General features: G+C 40.0%; 1 protein-coding gene across 1 annotated transcript in view; it reads left to right on the top strand.

The window, feature by feature from the left end:
- The window catches only part of LOC147733204 (intestinal mucin-like protein), a 203,123-nt gene that overhangs the window by 81,023 nt on the left and 108,027 nt on the right, over positions 1–14,073 (top strand). Inside the window, exon 6 of the mRNA XM_086956021.1 lies at positions 5,956–6,130. Coding sequence (XP_086812147.1) covers positions 5,956–6,130 — 175 coding nt within the window. The remainder of the gene's footprint in view (positions 1–5,955; positions 6,131–14,073) is intronic.

The raw sequence follows: 14,073 nt of genomic DNA on the forward strand, positions 1-14,073 counted from the left end.
TCGCTTCCTCTGCAACTTCCTTTGCAGCTCATTAGTGCAAATAACATAGCAGAAGCCACTATCTAAGATTCCTAGATTAACACTCCGAGTTCTTCAACAAGATAAAAACTCAGCAACCTGGGAAAGCCCCGCTTGCTATGTTTTGATTAGTAATAGAACTCTAATGAGCACTGATAGACGATCACTTCCTAGTGACATCTTTATTGACGTCTTATGTCCAAAAACTTACGTCAAACAAGGGACCTTTCAGGTATAAATATTACCAACGTTGCCTTAAGCAAATGCTGCTGTTTCGCTGAAGCTGAAGCTACTATCGCTACTGCTATCGCTGTTAACGAGCGAACGATGGTGTGGTGAACTTAGGAGCAGAACAGCCGTCCCCCTGCAAGAGCCAAGCAGATGCAAGCTGCCCGCGGACGCTGCCCCTCCTCCTCCTCTTTGACGCGTTGAGAGAGACGCTGTCTTTTCTCCTGCCGAGAAATCCAGCTCTGACGTTTCCAGCCTACTCTTGCGAGTGACTGGGATATCGAGTCCCTGGAAGGAGATACCAGACATTCATCATTCTATTTCAGAGGTATGGTGTTGACTAAACCCTTAGGGAGAAATCTTGAGGCAAACCTTGGCAAAACCAACTTAACTAAAGCTACTTACTTACTCCCCTCCCAAGTATTAGGCTTAGGTCAGGTACACTGGGGTAGGCGTAGTTAGAAGCACCAGTTGAGTACGTTAGCCTAATGTATATATGAATGTATATATGTTTTATTCATTTTAAACCATTGTATGGCTAAGAAACCATATCAATGCTTTTACAGTATTATTTCGCAATACTCATTTTACTGTACGTACTTTTTATAATAACAAGTCTTGCAATTGTGGCAATTCATTTCTCTTGTATGAGAAGAAAGACTGTTCAATAAATGTTACCTTTTATTGAAAACGCCCGTCTCTCTATTCTCTACATATTGTGAAAGTAATCTGCACAACAACTGACTGAGTAAAATAACTGTCTATTGTTTCACACGACCCTAGAGATTGACTCTTATCTGAGGAGCAAAGTTGTCATGTTGCACGGTTGTTGGATAACTGAATCCCTTCTTGTCTGTGCCAGGGAAGCTGATCACTTCCTGTTCAGTCAAGAAAGTTTCCAGTGACCTCTGAGCTAGTTGGTAACAAACCCAATTAAGTTTAGCATAGTCAGTAGAGGCCTGGAAGATCCGCACTTCTACGTCGATACTACTGTTTATGTTATTCCAATGCGCAGGGCCTATTGGGAAAATAGGAACTACACTACAATTTAATGGTGCACTAAGATGGCAGTTGTACACTCCAAATTGGTTGTGTACTGAAGAATTGTACCATAAACCAAAATGCAAACAATTGGTAAGGAAGAGTTCGAGATATAGTGTCACCGACCAGCCTCCCAGAGAAGTGAAGGTTAGGACAAAAAGGAAAAAAGAACCTGGTGCATATCAAACAGTAGACACATACCTCAAGTCACAATGGACAGTGTGTATAATCAGTGTGTATAATCTAGGATGACAAGAAAATGCAAAAGACTAGAAGGGGAAAGAAAATAAATATTGAATAAGCTGAAAATAAACAGCAAGTAACAACAGAGGCGGAAGACAAATGAGTTCTACCTGATCTAAGTCTAGTTCTAAGACACTGAAGCACTAGGTGTAGCGGCTCACCCCTGGACCGGTGATAATTCCAACCCGGTTGGGTTCAATGACAATTCGATGGAGGGTGATTCACAAACATAGGGAAAGAATCCAAAGATGGAGAAGAGGGGGAGGACAAAAATAATGAGGAACCGGCCTTGAGAATTTGTAAAGAGAGACGGAGGGGTAGAAAAGTTATATGAAATGCAACCAAAGGTGCCTGGACCACACCCCTCGATAGATATAATGTACACAAGTGGTACCAGTACCAAAGTCTTGACCTACAGGTTAGGGTAAAAATTGACAGAGCATTCTAAATTCAGAATGCAGAACAAGTCCCATAGAAGTTTATAAAACTCCGATGCCGGAAGAAGAGACCAAAGGTATTTAAAAACGGCAGGGAGCTCACCAGAAGTTCCAAGGCATCTATATTGGTGGGATAATTGGAGAGTACAATATGGTCTGTTCAAGAAAAACAAAAAGGAGAGCATAGTCCATCAAATCCACATATGCGGTGATAGCACGTAACGTCTAGGGCTGACAATTACAATATATATGCCTCACCATCAATGTATGAGTGTGCAGCCACAAAGCCAATACGGGGTCATCAGGAAAAGATAATTCTTTCTAAAAGTAACCTGCGTGTAAAAGCAAGCGGAAAACATATCAAAACGACAATGACATCCTATGGCAGTGTCCTGTGAAGGTAGAAGTGAAATGCACCTATGTTGAAGACCGAAGTAGAAGTGAAACTGGTCTTAATTGACATGTGTACGTGTCCTTTGTAGCCTGGAAGAAAATTACTAAATGAATAATAATTTGCCGAAAGGGCGGGCGGCTGCAAACTTTCAACAGTGACACTCAAATCAAGTTTAAAACGCCAGGCAGACTTATCTAGTAACGGCGTAGACCCCCCTTCTCGGCAATGTCAAGTGATGCAGAAGTAAAAGGCGAGCACGTCTCCGGTGGAGTAGCGTCATATATAAGAAAGACTAGACCAACGAGTAAAGACACACGGCACCAGGAAATGTGGCGCATAGAGTATATAGCTCCCGTAGTTAAGAAGAAAGACTAGCCACTTGCTAAACAGTATATGACTACTAAATACTGAATAAAAACTCTTTACTAACGTAACTTGTAATGAAATCTATGGTGTTGGTGATCAGCATAAAAATGGAAAATAACAGAATATGCGAGAGTCCACGGGGTATTTCGAATTCACCCCTCATAACCGCCCGTTCAAAAAGAAAGGATAATATGGCAAAAGGCCAAATTGGTAATACAGTAAACAACCTGTGTGCAGGAAGACCTGAAATGGATTGGAATTCCATAGAGCATATTATCAAGCCCATTATCGCCACTTAATCAGCAGTTTTCTGCCGATAAAGCGGCTATAATTTTATGACCGAGTCTTGATAATATGCCCCTTAGTTTTAAGAAAATGTGCTCAGTGCATGATTAATCACAATCTGAATTGGCAGCAATCTTATTTTATAAAAATGCGTGTTCAGTACATGAGAATTTGATAAAGGATAAAGGTTATTTAAAGGACGTAGGTAGAGGGCCCATTACAGATCACAGAGAGCTGGCTGCTTTGCCATACCAGAGGAGAGGACAACGTCTGAAGTGGTGGCTAGGGCTTAAATACCAGTTTTGAGGCTTTAAGAAGCTGAATAAGATGTGTATAAGTTTGCGTTGTCATGTAATCCATCTCTTGACTTTGCAATCATGTGAGGAGGACATGTACCTGGTAGTTGTAGTCCCATACTCAGGTGTGGACGTGGCCTGAGATATAAATGCACTTTTGTTTATTTATAAAATCCTTCTCATATAGCACAAAATCTACAGCAGGTACTTGGGAATTGTAGTCACATATTTAGAATGTAAATGCACTCTGGGACATGAATGCGCTTTGAAATGTGGTTCCATATAGTTACGCATACGTGCTCCCTTTGTTGTCAGATGGACAAGCCCTCCCTTATTATCAGTGATTACAACAACGGTATGTGACTAAACAGAATAGACCAGGGATATTAATATTCAGTTTCTCACCTATATCAGACACTGAACCTGTATGTGTGTGTGCAAACTGAGATGATACTGCTCCTAAATCAGGGAATGGAAAACCATGGGATATCTTCATTCAACCCATCCCTATCACTGTGTAGGCCATACACACTCTTCTGCTCTCTGATGAATACAAATTGGGTGACTTTGATGACAGATGGTGATATATTAAGTTTGTCAAGAACCATTCACCTCACTTCATCTGCTAGATGTCCCTTTTTGATGAAGTGACTCGTAAGTTTGGTCACCGGTTTCCTGGATCTTATGGTGCTCTGATGGTCCATAGATGCGTTGTCGTTCCTATGTATTGGAGGCCACATGGTAAAGAGATCAGGTATATCAGTCTATTGCTATTGCAGTTGGTGTGTTGTCTCTGTTTCCAAGGCTTATCAGTGCCAATAGATATTTGAGTTGAATGTGTGATTTGTGGACATACTCTGTATGACCCACACAGAAAATATCCTGTCATGTTGTGCTCCCCCATAGGGTATACTGGCTTGTGGTGTTAAGTGCTCAGAGTCTTGTATGTACCAGATTTTTTTGATGTTGCTGCTCCACTAGAAGTCAAGGAGTGGACGATGGATTGACCTTTCCCCCTTTTTAAGGATATGCCAGTTTTTGCAAATCAATTTTTTAATCAGACTAGAGAAAGTGCAAAATGTGTTTACACATGTCAAAAGGCGAAGGATATCCTTCACTAAGGGCTAAAGACAATGGCTGGTTGACTGTGAAGGAAGCCAATTATTTAACAACTACTGATCCAGTCACTCCATATTTTTACATCCTTCCTAAAATCTACAAACCCCAGCAGCGACCTCCAGGCAGTGGAATCGTCTCGAATGGGATCTCTCTTAGCACTTCTATCGCAGTTTGAGGGTTTCTTTCTGAGGCCTCTCGTTCTCGATATTCCAACATACCTTCAGAACACAAATGATGTCCTTTGCCTTTTGAATGACTCGCCCTTTACAGTTGAAACTGATTATTGGGTCTTTTTTGATGTTGAGTCATTGTACATCTGTATTCCTCAGGATGAACAATTAACCACTATAGAGGCCCTACTTCGGGAAAAAGATCTTGGTACCATCATTCCAATTTCTCTCATTATGGAACGTGCACGTTTGGCAATTAAAGTAAACTTCTTCTGGTTTGAAGAATGTTTGTATCTCCAGATGTACAAGAATAGTTCATAAAATAATATGGTGCAAATTACCAATACTTGTGCATGTAAGGTTTAGAGGCACTACAGAATTACCTGCATGTGAAAGGTCTCTGGGAGGTTTATCCAACTCCTAACACTTCTATCGTTATGACCATAACTCGGATGAGGCAGTGTAAGACACCTGGCTGTATTCCTTTCCTCACCTTATTTAGTTTCCCATTTGAGCCTTAGGAAATCTTCTGAGTGTGGTTTTAGTAATTTTGGGGAGCCCAGCAGTCTAAGGTGAAGGCCTCCTACCTGAGCCTAAAAAGCAGGAGTTCAAAGTTCATCACTTTGAATGCTGCCCAAAGATCCAGGAGTACTCAAAGAGATATATCTGCTTTTTTGTACTACTGCCAGTACATCATTAAGTAGTTCCAAACACACTATTTTGTTGTTTTGGAGGAGTTCATAACCGCACAGGTGAAAATCGATCATATTCACTCAGAAAACCCTTGTTTGATGACGAATTTCTCATGGGGCTAGCCAAGAAAGATCAGCAATGTGTCATCATTTTGGAAGTTATCTATTTTACGGTCACTGTTTATTTAAGGGAGGACGAATTGCTTTCTATGGTCGTCATATATATGCCCTAAACAAAGGAAATGGTTTAGCATCTTCAGAGCATATGGTGTTATAACAGGTGTCATTTAATTGATGATTACCCATATAAAGCATCATATTCAAAGCATGTGCATATCATTTCAATTCCTTCAAGTGCTTTTGATAGCAGATTCCTCTACCTACTCCGGAAAACCACACTGCTGGAGAGGCTTTAGTCAGGGATGCTGAAGTATGGGCATATTAAAATGCAACCTGTTTTTAGAATGCCATTCGCTTGCAGTTTTTTTTTACCAATTTCATCAAATATGTGTATGGTGAATGCCTTAAAAAATCAAATTGACATATTTCTGCACATTGCAAAACATACTGATTAAAAGATAAATTTGGAGCACATGAAAACCACGCAATACTAAAAAAGATGCAAAAAATGTTGTTTGTAACAAAACATCTTTTTTAATGTAACAGATCGGAGAACAATGGATAAGCAGCTGCCAAACGTGTTCCTGTGATATAGAGAAAAGTGTGACTTTTGTGACGTGCGAACCTATCGTATGCGAAACCTCAAAAACATGCAAACCAGGCAGTATTGCTGTTCAGGTGCAGGATCCTAGAAATATATGTTGTCCAAAGATTGAATGTCGTAAGTATCCTTCTGCTTATGCCTTCTAATGGTAAAATATTTCTCATTTAATTGGCTGATGCTGCAACAGAAAAGCTTTTTTTATAGTTTAAAAAGCTTTATTGAAGTAAACAAGCAATGTAAACACCAGTACAGAATGAAAAAAAATTGTTAGTAGAATTAAAATGAGAGTAATAAAATATACCAATGAAGAGAGTAGCCCCATAAAGGGACCCAAAAACATTACTAAGTCGAAAAGCTTTTAAAGATTTTTGTTTTAAGGGAGGAGAAAATGAAAAAATAAAAAGGAAGGGGGAACAGTGAGAAAAATGAAAAGGAGGAAGAAAGAGGAAAAAGAAAAAGAGAAGAAAGGATGGGAATAGCCTAACAAAATAGCTCATACATTTGGATAAAAATACAATAAAAACAACATTAGGAAGATGAGACAAAAGAGAGTAGGGTGCATCATATGGAAGCTAAACTTCAAACAGATCTAGAAAGAAAGTCGGTTAACAGCATCCATATTAAATCCCTTTTGATTAGTAAAGCTGTCGTGGTGGCAAAGGCACGATCAAGTCTATGATGATGGCAAAGCAAGTTCCACCAGGCATTGTAAGATAGTTTGGAAGTGTCCTTCCAGTTGGTGGTGATGACCTGGAAGGAAATTGCCAAAGCAAGGTCTATGAATTTACAAAAATTACAATGAACATCCCAAATAGGTGAAGAGCCACCTAAGAAAATGTGTACATTTTCAAAAGGAAAAGGGGTATTCAAGATTTTGTTTAATTGCGACCAAACTTTCAACCAGAAAGAGTTAACAAGGGGAATATAAAAAACATGTGAATGAGATCAGCAGTATCATGAGAACAAGACCAACAAGTTTGAGACTCAAGTAATTTGAATTTGCATAAGTCATGGGGTGTAAAAAAAAGTCTGTTATAAAAAAATAACATGTCTGTGTAGTACTGGCGGAACGGGACATAGTATGTATTTTAGACCAAATAGCGTCCCATGTCTGAAAGGAAAACTCCTGAGCTATGTCCCGTTCCTAGAGTAATTCAAGTTGAGTTTTAGTTCTAGTAACGTTGGAGCGAAAAAGTGTCTTATAAATTACAGCTGCTTTAAGGGGAAGTGAAAAATGTGGCAACAAGAGAGAAGTTGGGGGAGATGTGGGTAATGAAGATTGCTGTGAAATGAAATCAGTAAGAAGAAGTTTGAAAGCATGATATTGAGGGGAATGTGCATTGGAAATATGAAAGTGTCACAAATCTGAGAAGAAGTAAGAAGTGTTTTGTCTTTGAGTATTTGAGTGTAAGTCATAATGCCTTTATCAATCCATTCCTTCCAAAATAGCTCTTTTTTATTAAGTCTAAGGGATTTGTTATACCAGATAGGAGTAAGGGAGTATAATTCAGCTTGCGATAAAAAATAGCGGAAAAGAGATAAAGAGAGTGTCTTAGAATGTTTGAGAGTAGGGGCAAGAAAACGTGCCGGTGGGTGAGTGAGACGAGTAGCATTAAGGAAAGAAAAGGGGGCAATTTGGTCAAGTTCTAAAGAGCTCCAAGCAGTTATGGGGGAAGAGACAGAATCGTCCAGAAAAGACCATATCTGTTTAAGAGTGAAAGCGGAATGAAAACGAGAAATATTGGGAAAGTTTACACCACCCAAGTGTTCGGGTTGTTGTAAGTGAAAAAGAGATAAGCGAGCCTTACGATTATTCCATAAGAATTTGGTTAGCAAACGGTTTATGGATTTAAAAAAATAAAGTGGGAGAGAGATAGGGAGAATTGAAAGACAAAAATTAACAATAGGAAGTAACATCATTTTGACTGTTGCAAGTCTACCTCACCAGGACAAGAAGAGGGGAGACCAACCATTTATAAGGGAAGTGAGTTTGTTAAGAACATCTTGATGATTAATTCTGATAGTTTCCCTGATGGTGTTAGCGGAAAGAATACCAAGACATTTGATATGAGTAGGGTTCCATTCAAAACCAGAACTGTGAAAGAGATGAGAAAGACAAAATTTATTAAGAGGTAAAACTTCGGACTTTGTCAATGTTCAATTTATATCCTGAGACTAAAGAATAGGCCTGTAACAAGGAAAAAAGAGCTGGTAAAGAAGGGGATGGATTGGAGACATAGAGCATAATATCATCTGCATAGGCTGTATATTTGACCTCAACATTCTTATAAAGAAACCCAGTGTAGGAAGAGGAGTGACGAATTGTTTCTAAAAATAGTTCTAAAGCTAAGACAAATAAAAGGGATGAGAGAGAGCAACCTTGCCGAGTGCCTCTATGAAGAGAAAAGTAATTAGATTGAGCGCCATTGACCCAAATAGAAGTAGAGGGGGCAGAATAAAGTAAGTGAATATAGCGAATAATAGGAGGACTAAAACCGTGCCATCTTAAAGCCTCAAACATAGTTAACACGATCAAAAGCCTTCTCGGCATCTAATGTAATAGCCGCAATAGGGGATTTCATTTTAGAAACAAGATTGATAATATTAAGAAGAGTTCTTGAATTATCCGTAATGGAGCGCCCCTTAACAAAGCCAGACTGATAAATATTAGTGATATTAGGGATGATTTGAATAATCCGCAAAGCTAAGCCTTTTGCATAAATTTTACAATGAGTATTTATAAGGGAGATAGGCCGATAGCTTTTACATAAGGTGGGGTCTTTGTCTTTTTTGGGAAGGAGACAAAGCATGGCCTGAGTAAATGAACCTTGTGATTCGCCTTTAACAAGAAAGGAATTAATTAAGGAAAGTAGGCGTGGTATAAAAATAGATTTAAAATGCAAATAGAAACGCACTGTAAAACCGTCTGGGCCAGGCGTTTTATCCTTGGGTAAAAGAGTAATGGCATTAAGTATTTCCGTGCTGGAGATAGGGGCATCTAAAGAGGAGAGATCAACAGCATCTGAAGGGGATTTGGGGATAGATTGGAAAAAGGAGTCAATATGTGCTGAAGAAGGATTGGATTCTGGAGTGTACAGATTAGAATAATATTCGACAAAACAATCAAGAAATTTGGCATCTGAAGAATGAGAGACACCTTGAGAATCCGTGATAGAGATAATGTTAGTCTTTTGCTTTTTAATTTTAAGATAATTGGCGAGCGCTTTCCCTGCCTTATTGTGGCCGCCATACATTTTTGCATTAAATTTAAGAAGATTATTAGATGCGGAGTCCCATGAGTGTTTATTAAACTGCATTTTGGCTTGAATAAGAGAAGACAGCGTATCAGGGAAATTAGTAGTGAAATGTAAGTGCTCCAAATGTTTAATTTGTTTAAGAATGTGGGTAGCTTGGGCTATGGCTTTCTTCTTCTTACGAGACACAAAATCAATAATACAAACCTCTAGCAGCGGCCTTAAAGGCATCCCACAAAAAAGTGAAATTCAGAAACGGAGTGAAGGTTAGTGTTGAAAAATTCCGTCATGAACGAGGACAAATGCTCTCAAATAAAGGGTCTAAAAGGAGGTAATTATTCAAGTGCCAGCGTTTGGAAGTGGAGATGGGAGAGGGATAATCCATATCCAAGATAATAGGGGCATGATCGGAAATAAGGATAGAACCAATTTCTCAATTAGTCATGAACTGAAATGCACGTTGGGTGAGAAATATGTAGTCAATACGTGAATGTGAGGCATGAACCGGGGAGAAAAAGGAGAACTCGAGAGAGTCGGGGTGAGATATTCTCCGGGAGTCAATAAGGCCTCTGGAGGTGATTGCCTTATGAAAAGACTTTTGCATTTTGGTGGGAATGTACCTAGTTTTTGATTTCCTATCTAAAAAAGAATCCATGAGCTGATTACAGTCACCCCCCAAGATGAGGTCTTCAGAGGTGTGTGACGAAAGGAGGGAGGAAAAATCATTCCAAAATACATTGTCGACACCAGTCGGACCATAAACATTGCAAAAGGAAAGTTTAACATTGTTAGCAATACATTCCAAAAACAACCATCTACCATCAGTATCCTGAGATTCATGCAACACTTGAACATTTAACGATTTATGAAACAAGAGAATAACACCATTTTTGTGATGAACAGCTGGGGAACAGAAAGCTGCTCCAACCCATTGTTTGCGCAATGAGGATAAATCCTGCAAAGTTAAATGTGTTTCTTGCAAAAGAGCAATCTGACATTTCAGTCTCGCTAGGTGAGAAAGGACATGTTGTTTTTTGATTGGATTCGAAGTCCTTTAACATTCCAGGATATTATTCTAAGACCTTTCATCCAGAACAAGATAGAAAGATTAAAGAGAAATATGAAAGAAAATTGATGGAATATAGAGAAGAAATGGAAAAAGAGCAGGAATAAAATTACATAAAAAGCCAAAATGAGCAAGGGTGAAAAAGAGAGGGAGATAACACTCCAACGATAAAAGTACCAAGAAAGTGATAAGAAAAGTGAGCAGTAAGAGGGTACCGAAAAGGCTATATGAGAGAAAAGGATGTGAAAGAAGGCAAAAGATAAATAGAAGGAAAGAGAAATGGGAGACAGAAACTCTCATGAGGTAAGAGGAGAAAAACAGGATTCTAGCCACACACATCAGGAGTAAAACAGACAATGAAGTGAGAGCGGGAGCAACAGGGAAAGATAGCCTCACAACAGAAATAAAAGTAGAAAGCAGAGCCTCATAAAAAAAGGAGCATAGGAGTAAAAACAAAGAAGAAGAATAAGATGAGACTAAGCCCGACAAGGTAATACAAATGAAGGAGACTTACCAGACAACCATGAGGAAAGACGGCGTAATGGGATGTGACAGAAAAATCGTACGATGGGACGACACAACAAAGGAGAAGTGGGATCAAAAACTTGGAATATATATCTAAAAAACAAAGGAAGAAAACAACAGCACATTATAACACGAAAGGGTGCAGCAAAAATTCATTTGACAACAGAATAGAGACAATTAAACATTAAGAGTCACTGTGTTCCATAGTGTCCTCCTTGTGAGTATTGATGAACTTGCGTAGATTTGCTAGATCATCGAAGCTGAAAGACCTTTCTTTATACGTGACCTTGAAGAAACACGGATGGATGAGCCCATATCTAGCATTCATGGCGCGAAGCGTGGGTTGTAAGTCCAAAAATTACGACGAGCAGCAGTCAGCTTCGATACATCTTGAGTGAAAAATAACTTGTGACCAGACCATAGTAACTGCTTATGCTGCTTAGCCGAATGTAGAATAGTCATTAGATCTGAGTAGAGGAGAAAGTATGCAATAATGCCCCTGGGTTTCGAGGACGCAGAAGAATTTTTAGGGCCAAGGCGGTGCGCCCTCTGAATGTTAACGTCCAAATGTTTAGGGATACCAGTGATAGGCAGGACTTCAGACTTCAAGAAGTGGATTATATCAGACCCTTCCGAATTTTCCGGAACACCATAAATGCGCAGATTATTGCGCCTATTTCTATTTTCCAAGTCCTCAGAGGTTTTTTTAAGCATTTCAACTTCTTTGGTGAGACTGACGACCTTGGCGGCAACATCCCGAACATCACTAATCTGTTGTTCAACGTCCGTTACCCTTTTGTCTAAAGTAGACCATTTTTTCGTCAAGTCTCTGCAGAGTTGTGCTGGTGTCCGCCATGAAGGGGCGAATATGGCGAAGTTCCTCCATAATGTCCTCAAGCGTTACATGAGGTGGAGGCTTGGAAGGTGAAGGAGGGTCTTTTTTTAAGCGCTTGCCAGAAGATGTAGAGTCCTTGCGCGCTGCAGCGACCGCAAAAGAAGCCTTAGAATTCTGCGTAGGCTCCATTGTGTGTGAAGCAAGGGGCTCAAGGCAGGGAAATGAGCAGGCACCTCACGCAAATGCACCAGTGACAGAAGGATCCGAGAAAGCCACCGCAGAAAATTGAAAAACAGCCAAAAAAGCAGTAAATATGTAAAGCGAGCAGCAGCTCCTACGAGGCCGTAAAAATAGCAGAGTCAAATACTGTTCCGCAAGTCTGTTGACGAGGAGCACCTCAAGAAGTTAAGGCAAAACAAGTATGAGCAGTACGTAAGCCACTGGATTGAGAAAAAACAGGACTTGCAGAGATATAGGCGCAGTGAAGAAGAGCAAGGAGGGTACAAGTCCATAGCAGTGAGAATGGAAGTCATTTGATTCCTCTTTCGTTTAAAAAAAAACGAGTGAAAATAAGGACAGAAAGAAAAAATGGCGGCCATTGTCGGACAAGTCAATCTTTTCACGTGTTACTCTGTGAAAAAGAAAGCAGCATAGAGAGCAGCAAACCCACAGAGGTATGTCCAACAGTGGGGACAAACATTGCTGAAGAAAACGCTGTTCTAAAGCAAGTGCTCCGTATTTAAAATGCCATCAGAAATGCACAAGTGAAAACAGGAAACAAAATGGCGGCCATTTTCGGAGAAATCCGTTTTTTCACATTTATGCCAATAAAGAATGAGCTCCGAGAGCAACAAGCATACCCTGAAGCACTGGAGGATTTCCGACGTCTGAATCCGCCGTTTGCAGAGGGATACGCCAACCAAAAGCGATACCTTTGTACTTGAAGCGCCGCCATGGTTGCGGAGCTCACGAAGGAGCGGCCATCTTAGCTGCCGCGTCGCGGCTCTCCGCGGCAGAAATTTCTGAGCATGGTGTCGAGATGAGTTCCCCTGCCAAGAGTGGTGGCCTTCATTTATCTGATTTCCTGGTAGTGATCTTTGGTCATAGACTCACACTAATCTTCTATTTGCCCAGAGATATCGGCCTGTACCTTGATATGAGTATTGCAGCAGCGGTTTAATACACTTTCAACATAACCTTAACACTCGTAGTGGGCCCATTCAGGTAGGATTTCTATTTAGGTTCAATACTTCACCTCAGTGGTGATGGTTCTCTGATAGAACTTTTTCTGTCACAGTGAGGGGTGAGGAAACGTGATACCCAACTGTCAACTACCCAATAAGGAACATTAATTGGTAGCTACCTCACAAATTGGTAATTAGGTTCAGGCACATTACTCTCAAAACCATGCTATAGAAATTAGTTTTGGCAACTGGTAGTTCGAATCTCCTGAAGATGTTTAGTCTAACAAGAATCATGCAAATCGAAAGCTTTGCTGTGGCATACCTGATGTTCTGAAAATGTTCTATGACCACCTCAATTATACATTCAGAAATCAGCACAGTTTCTGTAAAAGAACATTAGACATAAAAAGACTCAGACAACGTTAGATAATTTGGTTATTTTTTAAAGACCTAAAATCAATGCATATAAGTAACATTTTAAGAAGTTCAGTCACTAATCCAACAGTTTGAAATATAAAACTATATATCTAGTTGACATACTCTATCCCTAAATAGAATCCATAAGAAGATGGTCTTTGTCAACAATAGAGTTTCTATCATCAACCAGGCAAAATGTCGGTTCCCAAAGGTCCTCTAAGCATGGGCAAGGGTATCAAAAGGAATTTAGCTTGAACCAAGAATAAAAAAAAGCATTTGAAAAAACTTACCACAGTTCATTGCACAAGGCTACGAAATAATGCCATTTCCAGATATACCAGAGCAATTTCTGACAAATAAGCCTCTTGTACCAAAGGGTTTCTCCCTGCCCTAGCGAAGTACAAGGCTGTGAAGTATTGTAAGAACTCCTCACAAATCTCCGGAGTAGAGGTGAGTGACTGATCTGAAGAAAAGTGCATCTCAGTGATGCAATCTGTACTGTAAGAGGGCCTTAACATCTGTGCCAGCACCCTACCCAGTCTCTCAACGTCTCCGTACCGCAGACCGATTTGATATTTACCTAGTTATAGTATCTCACGGTCTGTGGCATCGCGGAATTCAATCAGAAGAGCTAGTGTCTGGGACTGAATGGTGCAATGTGGCGTCATCCAAGTCAGCGAGTTTGCGTTCAATACGGGAGATTGTGGTGCGGAGACTTTTCAGCACACCAGAGTGTTTACCTATGCACATACCCCTGATGTATGCCTTGAAGCCCTCCC

Source organism: Lissotriton vulgaris, chromosome 2_1 (assembly GCF_964263255.1).
Source record: "Lissotriton vulgaris chromosome 2_1, aLisVul1.2, whole genome shotgun sequence".
Classification (NCBI taxonomy): Eukaryota; Metazoa; Chordata; class Amphibia; order Caudata; family Salamandridae; genus Lissotriton; species Lissotriton vulgaris.